Here is a 16,834-nt window from a genome sequence, read left to right on the forward strand (position 1 = left end):
TGCAAATTAAAAAATCAATACATGACATGGCCTATTCAGATGCCTTTTAAAATGTAGGTTGAGAGATGGCTGCTGAGACAAGGGTGCAGAGGAAAACGTTCAGCCCGCACCCAGTGACTCTGAAGCTATAGTTTCAAACAATAATTTGGCAAGGGGGACATTCACATACATTAGTCCGAATCCATTCACCACATGGAACTCTGTGCTATAAAAGCAAGCCAAGTTGAGAAACAACCTATTACTGTAGAAGTCAGCTTATAGGTTGACCTTTGAAGTTTTAAAACATTCTTTCAAAAATAGGGGTCGACTTGTCGACCAAGTATAAAAAGTGCACTGTTGGGTGGGCATGTGTGATTGCCACCTTTGTTGTCGACTCTACATGGGTGTGTCTTAAACTCCCATGTATCTTCTCAACATGGTACTTATTGCTTGCTTGATCCCTTAGGTACAAGTAAGCAAAACATCCATTCATGGAGGGGGAAAATTGAGGCCAACTACCAATGAGAGTATAGCATGTCGTGGCTGAAATGGAGAGGTCGCCTTATGCCTAATGGCCAAAATCTTCTGGACTCACATTAAGAGTGATGGGACATACATTTGGAGAAGCAAATCAGGACCGTGGAAGTCCTTACACAGAGACAAACATGTGGGAATAGTCTGGAACGTTTAAACTTCCAATGGACTAATGACCTGCCAGCCATAACCCTCCATGAATGTCTCTGCCATGAACTCAAGGCAGAGACTTGAGCCAGTATTGGTAGTTTCAAAGGCATTTTTAATGTAACTATCATTTTGTAGTCTAAATTAATGTTAGTTAGCATTTTTACTAAATTGACAAAAGCCATCTTGGGAAAAAAAGTAAGCCTGCACTGTTGGAAACCAGCCAGATTAGTTAAACAGCCCTAATTGTAAGGCAATTAAAGAATTCATTAATAAGTTTATTAGTAAGGCTGGTAATGTATCTGTAATCCAAAGTTTATAACTTTTGTAATTATAAACAAATTATATAACTAACACTTAATTTCTTTACATGTAATGAGATTTGCAAGATGCTGCCTTCCCAGACAGACTAAAAAGATAACATGGAGTTCATAGAATCCCTACAGTAAAGGAGGGGGCCATTAAGTCTGCACCGGCCTTCTGAAAGAGCATCCCAAATAGGCCCATTCCCCACCCTAACCCTGTAACCCCACCTAACCTGCGCATCTCTGGACACGAAGTAGCAATTTTACCATGGTCAATCCACCTAACCTGCACACCGTTGGACTGTGGGATGAAACCAGAGCACCAGGAGGAAATCCACGCAGATACAGGGAGAACGTGCAAACTCCATAGACTATCACCCATGACCGGAATTGAACCTGGGACCCTGATGCTGTGAGGCAATAGCGCTACCCACAGGTGAAATTTCATACCTTTCTTTAACATTGACTGTGTTACAACACCCTGGGCTAGGGCACAGTCATTCCCAGCCCCCTTTGACCCGGAGTCGCAGCACAATTGAATTTTCCTTAGGTCTCTGGAAATCATCCCACTCAGGCAGGATCCAATCACCATCTGTTACTGGGCAGAATACAGCCTTTTGGATAATTCATTGACCACCAGCCAACCATTGAACAGAGTCCCGCCCCATCTCTCAGGTGCCACAAAGTCTGGACCTTGCTGTCCAAAGCTATGTTGCAACTTCTTGAATTCCTTTCTCTCTGCTACTTGACTTAAAGATACATGTCTATTAAGCATCCATGGATCAAAATAATAACAGCAAAAAAAAAAGCAGGGGAGAAGAAATAATGGAATCAACAGGAAGCACCCTTGCAACTGAAAGAATTAACAGGTTTTTAATCATGATGTTTCAATTATAAATGACAGGTGGTTATGTTTACCGGTTATTGGTCGACGCTTTAGGCTAACTCGAAAAAAGATAAAGACAATTAAGGTGGGCTTTCAACATCTTCAAGGTACTAAAAAAAGGGGGTCTCAAGAAATCATATTGGGGATGTGTTTTTAACATGTTATCCATGTTTCTGGAGCCTTCACTTCAGATCCTGGTCAGAGAAGGGTGGTGAGAAGTCTGTTCAACTGTTAAAAGTTAAGCTTTCTCCTCTTACTGTTACTGCTAATTGACACTTTGCTTTTTATAGTTCTGACTTGTTACCTTTTTAATAGTTAGTGTTACTTTGTGCCGTGTGGTTAAATCTGTAGAACCTGGTGAGATTTACCAATTGGGAGAGTTATTGCAAACAGGTGAACACCATAAATGTTAGTTCAAATAAAATCAAGTTGGAACACTGGGTCCGTGGGATAAGGTGGAAAAAGACAGAACACTTGACTGGAAATGTACCTAGGAAATGTTAAACAGTTTGATACATGGTCCAATAGCCATGCAACTCACTGAGCACCAACTACCCCCCAACCATCTAACTACATCCTAACCCAACCGGCCACTCACCACATCCCCACCACAAACCAAATGACCCATTCAGATTTGTACCTTTGAAACTTCTGGAATACTGTCGTAAAAGGGGGATGTGTCCTCTCCTTCCCCCAACTCGCTATGCTTGCTAGACTTACTCTGAAGTCCCTCCATTGCCCATTTCTGCTTCAGCAGAGATCGGAAGATCCCAGCAGAAATGGGCAGCATCATTGGTTGGAAAAAACATTGTGGGCAGTGGCAATATGCTGCTGACCGGAAGATCTAGGCCAAAACTTTTGGACCTAAAAAGAATTGGGTCATCTTTAACGCCACAATCTATGTTAAGTACTAAAAGTTTAAAGCATTGGACTTCCGGTGGCGGCCATGGAGAAGTAGGTCGCACATTTGATAGCTCCCGCCTGAATCGAACTTTTGGACCTTTTTTTCCCGGATTTTTGTGGACTTTATGAAATAAATCGGTGGAGTTAGCATCAGTAAGGAGGATTTCACCTTCCCCCCCCAGTGTATGGATAGCTGGACCAGAAGTGGCCATGTGAAACAAATTAGTCCTGATAGAGGGAAGCAAGGGGAGCTGGCAGTGCGGCGAAACATGGCAGACGGCAAGGACCAGGGAGCGGTGGCTCACTGGCCGAAGGAGCAGCAGATGGAGTTTTTCAAGAGTTGCTTTGCCGAGCTTGACCCGGTGAAAGCATCGCTCGACCAAATGGTCGCGACTCAGGCAGCCCAGGGAAAGCGATCCATGAGATCGTATTAAAACTCTCCAACCAGGAGGACGAAATAACTGTGCTGGAGCATAAGGTGGAGGTGCTAGAGGACCACACAAGCAGATACAGAAGCTGGAGGAGCTGGAGAACAGAACCAGGAGGCAGAATTTAAGAATCGTTGGCCTTCCTGAAGGTATTGAGGGATTAGATGCGGGATTGTATGTGGCGAGTATGCTGGAGTCGTTGATGGGAGCGGGGGCTTTCCCTCGACCCCTGGAGCGCACAGAGCCCTTGCAAGGAAATCCAAGGCGAACGACCCACCAAGGGTCATGGTGGTCCGTTTTCACCAATTTTCAGACCAGGAGCGTGTCCTGCGATGGGCAAGAAGGAATGGAGCAGCAAGTGGGAGAATAATGAGGTGCGCATCTATCAAGACCTGGGTGCAGAGTTCAACATGGCAAAGGCGACCCTCTTTCAGAAGGGGGTGAAGTTTGGGGTGTTATACCCAGCCAGACTGTGGGTAACGCACGAGGACCGACACTATTATTTTGAATCTCCAGATGGTGTTTGGACATTTATTAAAGAGAAGAAGTTGGACTCGAGTTAAGAGACACTTAATGCTTCGAAGATGGGAGGAGGCAAAGAACAAAGAAAAGTACAGCACAGGAACAGGCCCGTCGGCCCTCCAAGCCTGTGCCGACCATTCTGCCCGTCTAAACTAAACTCTTCTACACTTCCTCGGTCCATATCCCTCAATTCCCATCCTATTCATGTATTTATCAAGATGCCCCTTAAATGTCACTATCGTCCCTGCTTCCACCACCTCCTCTGGCAGCGAGTTCCAGGCACCCACTACCCTCTGTGTAAAAAAACTTGCCTCGTACATCTCCTCTAAACCTTGCCCCTCGCACCTTATACCTATGCCCCCTAGTAATTGACCCCTCTACCCTGGGGAAAAGCCTCTGACTGTCCACTCCGTCTATGCCCCTCATAATTTTGTAGACCTCTATCAGTTCGCCCCTCAACCTCCGTCGTTCCAGTGAGAACAAACGGAGTTTATTCAACCGCCCCTCATAGCTAATGCCCTCCATACCAGGCAACATCCTGGTAAATCTCTTCTGCACCCTCTCTAAAGCCTCCACATCCTTCTGGTAGTGTGGCGACCAGAATTGAACACTATACTCCAAGTGTGGCCTAACTAAGGTTCTATACAGCTGCAACATGGCTTGCCAATTCTTATACTCAATGCCCCGGCCAATGAAGTCAAGCATGCCGTATGCCTTCTTGACTACCTTCTCCACCTGTGTTGCCCCTTTCAGTGACCTGTGGACCTGTACACCTAGATCTCTCGGACTTTCAATACTCGAGGGTTCTACCATTCACTGTATATTCCCTACTTGCATTAGACCTTTCAAAATGCATTACCTCACATTTAAACTCCATCTGCCATGTCTCCACCCAAGTCTCCAAACGATCTAAATCCTGCTGTATCCTCGGACAGTCCTCATCACTATCCTCAATTCCACCAACCTTTGTGTCGTCTGCAAACTTACTAATCAGACCAGTTACATTTTCCTCCAAATTATTTATATATACTACGAACAGAAAGGTCCCAGCACGGATTCCTTCGGAACACCACTCGTAACAGTCCTCCAATTAGAAAAGCACCCTTCCATTGCTACTCTCTGCCTTCTCTAACCTAGCCAGTTCTGTATCCATCTTGCCAGCTCACCCCTGATCCCGTGACTTCACCTTTTGCACTAATCTACCATGAGGGACCTTGTCAAAGGCCTTACTGAAGTCCATATAGACAACATCCACTGCCCTACCTGCATCAATCATCCTTGTGACCTCCTCGAAAAACTCTATCAAGTTAGTGAGACACGACCTCCCCTTCACATAGCCATGCTCTCGCTAATACGTCCATTTGCTTCCAAATGGGAGTAGATCCTGTCTCAAAGAATTCTCTCCAGTAATTGTGTTCTGTTTTAATACAAGATTGTGGTTAGTCATGGGCGAGAGAGCGGGTTGGGGGGACGGTTGGAGAGCGCTTAGTTCAGAAGGTGGTTGATACGGGGGGGGGGCTCGGTTTTGTTTTAAGTGAGTGTGTCTGTTCAGCTTTATGGTTATGCTAATGGCTTTGGGAGAGCTGCTGTTTACTTACAGGGGAATGTGACCTTGTAAATAGGTTTTTTCTATGTGGGGCGAGGGGTCTGAACAATAGGCCTACAGTCTGACCGGCGCCAGGGGCGGGGCTATCGGGGTCAGCATGGATCAGCTGACTCTCGGAAGCGTGGTGGGAGGTGACTTAGTGTTGAGTTGGTGTTTGATTTGGGAGATTAGGATTCTGCTGTTAAGGGGAGGGGGGGGGGGTGGGAGAACAAGGGGAGGCAAGGGAGGCAATTTTCTTCAGGGAATAAAAGAAGGGTCGGGGGCGGCTGCTGCTTGAGGGGCTGCCCGGGGAAGCGGGCGGCGCGGGCTCGGGGCTGGCCAAGAAAGGGAGATGGCTAGTCGGCAGTGGAGGGTGGTAACCCCCGTCCAGGCTGATCACTTGGAAGGTGAGAGGTCTGCATGGGCCAGTGAAGAGAGCACGCGTGTTTGCGCATTTAAAGGGACTAAAGGCAGACGTGGCAATGCTGCAGGAGACACATCTGAAGGTCACAGACCAGATGAGATTAAGGAAGGGTTGGGTGGGTCAGGTGTTCCACTCAGGGCTGGGCTCCAAGACTAGGGGGATAGCAATTCTGATCAGCAACCGAGTGGCATTTCAGGCTGGGAGAATAGTGGCTGATAAAGGGGGTAGGTATATCATGGTGAGTGGGAAGCTGGAGGCAGTCCAAGTGGTACTCGTGAATGTCTACGCCCTGAACTGGGAGGATGTGGATTTTATGAGAGGAGTGCAAGGCAAAATCCCGGACCTTGAGTCACACAACTTGGTCATGGGAGGTGACTTTAATACGGTCATTGAACCTGAATTGGATAGCTCAAGATCCAGGACAGGGAAGAGGCCGGCGGCAGCAAGGGAGCTGCAGGGCTTTATGGAACAGACGGGGGGCGTAGACCCCTGGAGGTTTACACGGCCGAGGGTAAAGGAGTTTTCCTTCTTCTCCCACGTCCTCAAAGTTTATTCCCGTATTGAGTTTTTTGTTCTGGGCAGGGCGTTGATCCCAAAGGTGACGGGGACAGAATACTCGGCGATTACAGTTTCGGACCATGCCCCGCACTGGGTAGATTTGCTTCTTGGGGAGAAGAGAGGACAGCATCCGCTGTAGAGACTGGACGTGGGGTTGTTCGCGGACGAGGTGGTTTGCGGGCGGGTGAATAAGAGTATCCAGAACTATTTGGAGACAAACAACACGGGAGAGGTATCAGCAGCGATGGTCTGGGAAGCCCGGAAGGCAGGTATTAGAGGGGAACTTATATTGATCCGGTTCCATAGAGAAAAGAGGGAAAGGACGGACAGGGAGAGATTGGTGGAGGAGATACTCCGGGTGGATAGGAAATATGCGGAGGCCCTGGACGCGGGACTCCTGAGGGAGCGGCGCAAGCTTCAGGCGGAGTTGCTGACCACAGGGAAAGCGGTAGAACAGTTGAGGAAGGCTAGGGGTGCGGTGTATGAATATGGGGAGAAGGCGAGCAGGATGCTGGTGCACCAGCTTAGGAAGAGAGAGGGGGCCAGGGAGATTGTGGGAGTAAAGAATAAGAAGGGCAACTTGGTCTCAGACCCAGAGGGGGTGAATGAAGTTTTTAAGGAATTCTACAGCAAACTATAGGAGTCGGAACACCCGGCGGGTGCGGAAGGGTTGAGGCAATTTCTGGACCAGTTGAGGTTCCCGAGGGTAGAGGAAATGAAAAATGAAAATCGCTTATTGTCACAAGTAGACTTCAAAAGAAGTTACTGTGAAAAGTCCCTAGTCGCCACATTCCGGCGCCTGTTCGGGGAGGCTGGTACGGGAAGGGTCTGGTGGAGGGGCTGGGGGCGGCGACCGAGATAGAAGAAATTATTAAGGGGCTAGAGGGCATGCAGTCGGGCAAAGCTCCGGGGCCAGATGACTTCCCCGTGGAATTTGTTTTTTAAATTTCAGAGGTGATGAGCCCACTACTGATGAGGACCTTTAATGAGGCGAGAGAGAAGGGAATCCTCCCCCCGCACAATGTCACAGGCCTCGATCGCACTTATCCTCAAACAGGAGAAGGACCCTGAACAGTGTGGGTCTTACAGGCCAATCACGTTGCTAAATGTGGATGCCAAGCTATTGGCGAAGATCTTGGCCATGAGGATAGTGGATTGTGTCCCGAGGGTGATAGGGGAAGACCAGACTGGATTCGTTAAGGGTAGACAATTTAATGCTAATGTGCAGAGGCTTTTAAATATTTTTATGATGCCCTCGGAAGGAGAGGAAGCAGAGGTTGTGGCAGCGATGGATGCAAAGAAAGCTTTTGATGGGTGGAGTGGGAGTACCTGTGGAGGCGCTGGATAGGTTTGGGTTTGGTGAGGGCTTGATCCGGTGGGTGCGATCGCTGTACCAGGCGCCTGTGGCAAGCATGCGCACGAACCGGCTTAGGACGGAGTATTTTAAATTGCACCGGGGGACGGGGCAAGGGTGTCCCCTTTCCCCGTTATTATTACCCCGCGAGTAAAGTGAGCGCTGCTGGAACGCAGTTTGGGGGGGCCTGGCGCTGCCGAACTTTTGCAACAACTACTGGGCAGCCAACATTGCCATGATCAGGAAGTGGGTATTGGGGGAGGGGTCAGCATGGGAGCGGTTGGAGGCAGCGTCATGCAAAGGCACCAGTTTGGGAGCGCTGGTAACGGCACCTCTGCCGTTCTCGCCAGCCCGCTACTCCACAAGTCCGGCAACACTGAAGATCTGGGGGCAGTGGAGGAGACACAAGGTGGTGGAAGGTGCGTCGGTCTGGACCCCATTATCTAATAACCACAGGTTCCTGCCGGGTAGGATGGATGGCGGGTTCCAGAGCTGGCAGAGGGCGGGTATTAGAGGATGGGTGACCTGTTTATCGATGGGAGCTTTCCCAGCCTTCAAGCGCTGGATGACAAATTTAAATTGCCACCAGGGAATGGCTTTAGGTATCTACAAGTGCGAACCTTCCTGAGGAAGCAGGTGGTGGCCTTCCCACTGCTGCCGCCACGGGGGATACAAGATAGAGCCGAGTCCGGTACCTGGGTGGGGTAGGGGAAAGTGTCGGATATCTACCAGGAGCTGTTGGAGGTGGAGGAAACCCCAGTGGAGGAGCTTAAAGGCAAGTGAGAGGAGGAGTTAGGAGGGGTGTTAGAGCCGGGACTGTGGGCAGAAGCCCTAAGTAGGGTCAATTCGTCCTCGTCATGTGCCAGGCTCAGTCTAATACAGTTTAAGGTGGTGCACCGGGCACACATGACAGCGGCGAGGATGAGCAAGTTTTTTGGGGTAGAAGACAGATGTGCGTACTGTGCGGGGAGCCCAGCAAACCATGTCCATATGTTTTGGGCATGCCCGAAGCTTGAAGGGTTCTGGCAGGGGTTTGCCAGGGCAGTGTCCAAGGTGCTAGGAACACGGGTGGTGCCGAGTCCAGAGGTGGCGATCTTTGGGGTGTCAGAAAATAACGGGAGTTCAGGGAGTGTAGAGACCTGTGTTAGTGACATGGCTGGGTTTCTTAGCCTCAAGAAAATAAAGCTTGCCTTAAGGGGATCAATGTTAGGGTTCTCCCGAAAGGGAGGGGGGGGGGGGGTATTTTTGCACTATGTTAATGTTTAACGCTTATTGTTCTTTTTCTGTTTTTGTTATAACGTTTTACAAATACTTCATATTTTAAAAAAAAGTTTAAAGCATTAAGGAATTAGCATCTCATTTTTCTGCATTAAACTAAAAATTAAATCTAAAATAGTACATAAATAAACAAAATTTAATTGTGAACATGAACTTGTAATATTAGTAGCTGAAATACATTATTAAATTTAAAAAGCAAATCTCATATTAACCCTGAGTTAATATTCTTTATTAGATTAATGAGGCAAATACACTTAAAAATGTTTGACAATACTTACAGCCTGATTCCGCTTCACTGAGGCAATACAGATGAGGCATGTTTGAGCTCCTGATTGAAATGCATCATTCAGATATTGTTTTGTGCGTTCCAGTTCTCTGGTAGAGTCATCACCTAAATAAAAAGATTAATCCATCACAAAAATATTTTAGATTTTACATTTTAAATATTTTAATTTCCTAAGTAACAGTATATAACACTCCATTAACCATCAAATGGTAAATGTAAACTATCCTCCAACTTAGTTAAATTCTCATTTTTTATTACTTAAAGATGTATGTGCACTGGAACAATAACAATTTTGCTCCATACCAATATCAGCTGTTATAAAGTAAATGCAACCCAAATCCAACCAGGAACGGACCCGACACCGGACCAAACTACAGCAATAATGCCTGGTGAAGAATGGACTTTCGTCTAAGATGGAATCAATTGGACCTTCATTTTACACTGCCAAGTCAAAACTGTTTTGTACCAATGCTAACCCTTTTGAAAATCCATAAGTAACATTCCACTGACACAGGTATCCTAAATTTAGACTATTTTGCAGCTTAATTGTACAGTTTACCATCCACATCAGTATAAACTCTTATTGTTACAGGAGGTCATTTATCCCATCACTTTCCACACAGCATCTAACTGCTGCTACTTCAATGACTTCAGAATTGCTGCATCTACTACTTCACCCATATCAGAATTTCAGTCTTGGCATGACATAAGCCCTTAACTTGCATTTTACCAGTGGGTACTTGTGCACTTATCTTGGTTTTGTGACTCATTTGAAAACAGATTCAGATCACTCTTTCTATTCCATTTAGTATTTTTTACATCGCTATAATGAATCTTTTTATTGGCAAAAATTAATGGGTCTGTAGTTGCCCAGGTCTATATTGTTGCCTTTCTTTAAACTAGTACTGCATAATTCATTTCTAAGCCTGTGGGGCTGCCCCCCCTATTAATGAGTTTCTTGAGATCAGGAATGGAATTTACCCATAGTCTTGCAACCACCATTTTAGGAGATTTAGTTTCAACCTTTAAGGATTTGTTGATTTTTTGAGTCTCCATAAGTACAAAACATACATTTGGGTGATATCAAAACCATCAGGTTTACTGTAGGAATCTCCTATCATCACTTTCAGAAAGCATGTATGTTAATTATTTTAGTCCATATCTAATTTCAACCTAATCAGCATCTTTAATAACCATCCTGTTGTTACAAAACTGGAGTAATGTCTCACAGTTTCACAGCGAGACATATTTCAATTTCCCTCTGCCCATCTATTATTTATTCCACTTCAAAAAAAATAACCACAAAGTCACAAAATTAAGATAAATTTGTATTTCCATATATGAAAATTCATCAATCCTGGTCCCATTTAATGGAAAATCACAATGAAGAAAAGGACAAAAACTATTTAACCACCTTAAGCCAGCAACACATGTGATTTTTCTTCATTCATATATTCATATTTTGTAGATCCAACATACTTTGTAATTTATTATCGTCTTCAAGCATACCTTTTTAGGGGAAGGGGCAATCAACTGGAAGAACCTTTTCTTCATGTCATATTGTCAACAAAACATGCAGCAAAAATGTAATCAAAGTGAGCAGATACTCAAGTAATTAAGCAACACATTCTGTTGATTAAAACAGTACATGACAAAATTTAGTCACTCTTGTTTTCAGATCTAGAAATTTAGTTGAGGTGAACTTAGTCAATTTGTTTCAAATATCAATTGTACTCCAGGACAAAAAGTATATTATTTAGATTTCAGGGTTCATCTTATTTCCAGCTAGCATAAAGCAGTTTCATAACTTCTGTCATATATTTAGATATATAGACATATTCAAATAAATTACCTATGTGACTAGTATATGTTGTAAATGTTGAGGCAACAATTTTCCCTCGTTGGCCTTCAAAGTCTTCCTCTTCTTCTGAGGAAGTGTCCTCATCAACAAACTTTTGAGCTACAGCTTGATTGGCCTTCCGAATCGCTTCAAATTTTTTCAGTGACGACAGCTCTGTTGCAAACAGTAACATAAATATTACAATTAGATAAATTAAAAGCAGCTGTACCAATCACGGACTAGAATTTTGCAATATCTGACAGTGTACTAAATACAAGATAGACTACAGGTGATTTCACAAGCACGTGCACACAAGTATATATGGCTACAATAAAGACAGATTAGAGAATAGAAATATGAAAGATATTGGAACCTGTATTAGAAATATAGGCAACTAGAAAAAGTCATTTGACATAAAAATCCTGTCCAATTTAAAATGAATTTCAAACTTTGGGCAAGAACTACCCCACTTACCACCTTAGATCACATTGCATAAGCCACCCTTTGAAGCTTTGAAAAAAATCTTCCAAAAACTTATATGCCAAGTAAAAAATGTGAACTGCCGGTGTCAGTAGTCCCCATTTTCAAATGTGAAAAAAATAACATCAGCAATTCAAAGTAATCAATGCATCACATTATTTAATGAAATAATTCAAAAGGGTAGTTTGAACCACAATCAAAATCATAAAAACCGCCAAATTAATCGCCTTTGGCATCCAACTGTTACTCAGCCAACTTCATCCTATGCTTCCACTGTCCCTTTTGTTTTATCCCATCAACTTTACTGGCAAGTCTATTATATTTCACTTTACCAAACGGCGTTTCATATACACGTCAATCACATTACCCTCACCAACCCTTGCTGTTACCTCATCATGACATGAATCTGTGTTAGCTTTCCTTAATTAATTCAGGCTTGTCCAAGTGACTGTTAGTTATGTGCCAGATTGTAATTTCTAAAAGCTTTTCCGCCAGAGAGGTTAACAGATTGGTTTGTACAGGCAGTTTATGCTGATACCCTTTTTTGAACAAGGCGTAACATTTGTAAATCTCAGGTCACCACTGGTTCTTTTGCCAGTCATCTAATGTCAAGAGTGGCCAAACTGCAGCTTGTGAACCACATTCGGCTCTTTGACAGACAGAATGCAGCTCATTCCTTGTGCTGTGTAACAAGTTAAATCACACATTGAAGGTGGGTAAATAGTCAGATGCAGCTTTAGCTTCACAGAAAGACAGAACCAGAGAGTAGGCAGCAGAACTTGGAGGGAGGAAGGAAGGTAAAGATTAATGATTCGTTCCAGCAACGTCACAAGATTCCTTTTGTAATTTCCCACTCAGCCTGTGCAGGGCCACGTTACCCTCAGTGCCATTCTCTCTGGCTTCCTAACATGCCCTCTCACTGCGGACCCTCCAACCTCTGTCTGGAAAGGGAGGAAAAAGTTTAATACAGAACCAGATTGTAAGAATCTACCGTATTGGAACAATAGTACTCTGATTCAAATTTGCTGTTCAGTTGGTAGTTGCAGCTTCTCTTCCCCCTCCTTTCCAAGTAAAGTTAATACTTTTTTTAAAAAACCTTTCTACATTGGAAGAGCAAGCAATTATGTGCTAGCTTTGATGAGTGTCAGTGAAGCAAATTTATTTTTGCCACCATCTGCATAGATTCAAAAACAGCTTCTTCCCCACTGTTACCAGACTCCTGAATGGCCCTTTTATGGACTGATCTGATCTCTTCACACATCTTCTCTACTTAGTAGTACTGCACTCCTGTATGCTTCACCCGATGCCTGTGTCTATGTATTTACATTGTGTATTTATGTTTGCCCCATGTTTTTTTTCATGTATGGAATGATCTGTCTGGACTGTACACAGACAATACTTTTCACTGTACCTACACATGACAATAAACAAATCCAAATCTATAGTGCATGAAGGAAGCTTGGAAGGTTTTTCTCACAGAAGTGTGCGAGAGTAATAAAAATGTGTCCATAAAGGTTATCTGTATCTTGCGGCTCATAACTTTTTGTATGCAGCTCCAAGGTTAATAAGTTGTGGCTACCCAGACTTTTTTTTTTTAAATTTAGGGTACCCAATTCATTTTTTCCAATTAAGGATCAATTTTTAGTATGGCCAATCCACCTACCCTGCACATCTTTGGGTTGTGGGGGCGAAACCCATGCAGAAACAGGGAGAATGTGCAAACTCCACACGGACAGTGACCCAGAGCCGGGATCGAACCTGGGACCTCGGTGCCGTGAGACAGCAGTGCAGTGCGCCACCGTGGCTACCCAAACTTATCTATTTACCACTGGATAAAAGCAAATTACTGCAGATGCTGGAATCTGAAACGAGCTTTGACAAAGAGTCATCGGACTCGAAACGTTAGCTCTTTTCTCTCCCTACAGATGCTGCCAGACTTGCTGAGATTTTCCAGCATTTTCTCTTTCGTTATCTATTTACCACGTGGTTATCCACCTTTTGGCCATCTTTAAAAAGGTCCTCTATCCTGTTTAAACGCTTCATCATTTTAAACATATTTATGAAATCTAAACTCTTGGTGATTTGAAACACATTTTATGACATCTACTCTGCTACTAGAACAGCTCCAATTTATCCACTCTATCTGCATAATTCTAATCCCTCATACCTGGAACCATTCTAGTAGCTCTTGAAAGAATCATTGCAACTTCCCAAGTCGAGGCACCAAGTCATTTCAGAATGCTTAACCACTCAAGTGTGTGAGCCAGAACATAAAACAGTAATAAAACATTATAAATAAGTAATGAAAATTCCATTACTTATTCAAATACTGACTCTTCATGTTTCTGCTCCCAAAATACTTCGACTAAAATGATCCCTGGGTCTGCTCAAAAGAAAACCCTGACACCTGGTTTATTTCTGAACAATAGATTTCCGGACTGGAGAGGTTACAGTGCATGGACATTTTCAATAAGGCGAGACATTTGCAGTTATAAGAGCAAAGCCTTTACGTGTGAAGTAATTCCCTGGTGTTTCTTTACACCGGATTACTTACCAGTACTTATACCGGGCTGACTTCTTGAACAGCTGCTGTCGGAGCCTCTTCCATTCGCCTGCCTGTCAGCTCCACCGCCTCCTCCACTCTCAGTTTCTCTTACGGATCCAACCGCTTGACTGCCGCCGCTTTTGCCCCGTCCGCGTCCCCGGCCCCGACCTGTCTGTCGCCAAGCGGGGGGCTCCATCCCCTCCGCCTCCGCCGGGGTCTGGCGCCGCGGCAAACGACCACCTCGAGCCCGGGCCGCCTGGGCTCTCACAGCGCATGCGTCCCACAGACACGCGTCCCCAAACCCAGGGCGCGTGCGCGCCGGGTGATGGTCGCCCTCTGGGATTTGTCGTCTCTGTCACAACTTATTTTTTTAATAGCGCCTGAGATGAATAATTCGAAACAAGGCCTTTCACAGGCGTCAAATCAAGCCGTGTATAACACCGTAACACAAAGAGGATATTATAGGGCCGATAATCAAAATTTTGATGGCCAGATCTATGGCTCGTGAGGAGCTCCCCAGGGAGCTGATTGCCCAGAAACCATCTTGTGGGCATTCTCACACCAACCACCTTTATTTAACGACGACCCCATTTTCCTCGCCAGGTTGCATCCGGGCCACAATTTTGACCGTAATTCAGAATTTTAAATCTCGCACATGCGCAATAGCCGCTCTGCTCGTTTGCGCCCCCAGAACTAGGCCTGTACCCCCCCCCCCCCCCTCTTCACTTCGCAGCAAACACCAACCCCCCTTCCCCTCCCCTCCGATCCCACAACAGCAGCACCAATCCATCTCCCCCCCACTCAGCAACAGTACCCACCCCCTCCCCCTCATCACTAGAACTCTGCCAGCACCACCACCCTCCCTCCCCCCAGTCAGCAGCAGCACCAACCCCCATTCCCCCCTACTGGAACTCTGCCAGCACCAACCCCCCTCCCTCCCACACTCATAACCAGTACCAACCCCCATTTCCCCAACTCAGCAACAGCACCAACCCCCCCCCCCCCCACCCCCCCAGTACTCTGGCAGCACCTCTGCCACCCATCATCAGAACGCTGGCAGCACTATTGCTCCCCCCCCTCCAATTTCAGTAGCAGCATACATCACCCCAACCCACTCTAGTGAACCCCTTGCCAGAGAGTTCCTTAAGTTCTCTATGCTGCTCTTTCTCAAAGATTACTGCATTTCCCATGGAGGGAACAGACCAGAAGAACGAAGTTGTCCACGGTGTTGAATGCAGCAGAGAAGTCGAGAAGGAACTGCAAGCCCTCATGGCTGTTAGTGTTGATTTTGACCATGCTAGATTGAAGAGCTCAAATAATGGATGGTTATGGTGTACTTTTAATGTTCTTGATGACAAAGATGAGTTGGAGCAATACTATTATTAACCAGTTCTGATTATTGAAGAAAGGAGGTCATATAGTGGCACATGATTCTTTCCAGAAAGCCAGTGTGCAGTGATAGTGGGGTCCCTGTTCAAGGCTTGAATCACACTACATTTACCTGCATAGCGCAACATAATTTGAGGCAGGGCCTGCCCAGCGACTCTGAACTTGGGAAAATGTCCAACAACAATAGCGAGAAATATCAATCTCTTAACTCAATCAGGTTTCTTAGACAATGTTTCATGGTGTTCAGCTTCAGTTTACTGTTCACCCCTGAACAGTTATATATTATCTGCCATTGGAACAATAGTTGTATACTCTTTTTTTTAAAAAATAATATTTTATTGAAAATTTTTGGTCAACCAACACAGTACATTGTGCATCCTTTACACAACATTGTAACAATACAGATAATAATGACCTTTTTTAAATTTAAACAAAAACAACAACAAATAAATAAATATTAAATAACAAAAAAATAAAAACTAGCCCTAATTGGCAACTGCCTTGTCTCAGGCCACACACCCCCCCCCCCCCCCCCCATCCCTCCCCCCCCCAAGTCCTGGGCCGCTGCTGCTGCCTTCTTTGTTCTCCCCTATCTATCTTTCCGCAAGATATTCGACGAACGGTTGCCACCGCCTAGTAAACCCTTGAGCCGACCCCCTTAGGACGAACTTAATCCGCTCTAACTTTATGAACCCCGCCATATCATTTATCCAGGTCTCCACCCCCGGGGGCTTGGCTTCTTTCCACATTAGCAATATTCTGCGCCAGGCTACTAGGGACGCAAAGGCCAAAACATCGGCCTCTTTCGCCTCCTGCACTCCCGGCTCTTGTGCAACCCCAAATATAGCCAACCCCCAGCTTGGTTCGACCCGGACTCCTACTACTTTCGAAAGCACCTTTGTCACCCCCATCCAAAACCCCTGTAGTGCCGGGCATGACCAAAACATATGGGTATGATTCGCTGGGCTTCTCGAGCACCTCGCACACCTATCCTCCACCCCAAAAAATTTACTGAGCCGTGTTCCAGTCATATGTGCCCTGTGTAATACCTTAAACTGAATCAGGCTTAGCCTGGCGCACGAGGACGACGAGTTTACCCTGTTTAGGGCATCTGCCCACATCCCCTCCTCAATCTCCTCCCCTAGCTCTTCTTCCCATTTCCCTTTTAGTTCGTCCATCATAGTCTCCCCTTCGTCTCTCATTTCCCTATATATATCCGACACCTTACCGTCCCCCACCCATTTCTTTGAGATGACTCTGTCCTGCACCTCTTGTGTCGGGAGCTGCGGGAATTCCCTCACCTGCTGCCTCGCAAAAGCCCTCAATTGCATGTACCTGAATGCATTCCCTTGGGGCAACCCATATTTCTCGGTCAGCGCTCCCAGACTCGC

General features: G+C 45.5%; 1 protein-coding gene across 1 annotated transcript in view; it reads right to left on the reverse strand.

Moving 5' to 3' along the window:
• nfxl1 (nuclear transcription factor, X-box binding-like 1) overlaps positions 1 to 14,344 on the reverse strand; it is a 235,755-nt gene extending 221,411 nt beyond the window's left edge. Inside the window, 4 exon segments of the mRNA XM_072496719.1 lie at positions 9,182 to 9,294; positions 11,042 to 11,203; positions 14,064 to 14,260; positions 14,262 to 14,344. Of these exon segments, the coding sequence (XP_072352820.1) occupies positions 9,182 to 9,294; positions 11,042 to 11,203; positions 14,064 to 14,260; positions 14,262 to 14,329 (540 nt within the window). The 5' untranslated portion in view covers positions 14,330 to 14,344.
• Positions 14,345 to 16,834: the final 2,490 nt, after the last annotated feature.

Source organism: Scyliorhinus torazame, chromosome 3 (genome assembly GCF_047496885.1).
Source record: "Scyliorhinus torazame isolate Kashiwa2021f chromosome 3, sScyTor2.1, whole genome shotgun sequence".
In the NCBI taxonomy this organism is placed as follows: Eukaryota; Metazoa; Chordata; class Chondrichthyes; order Carcharhiniformes; family Scyliorhinidae; genus Scyliorhinus; species Scyliorhinus torazame.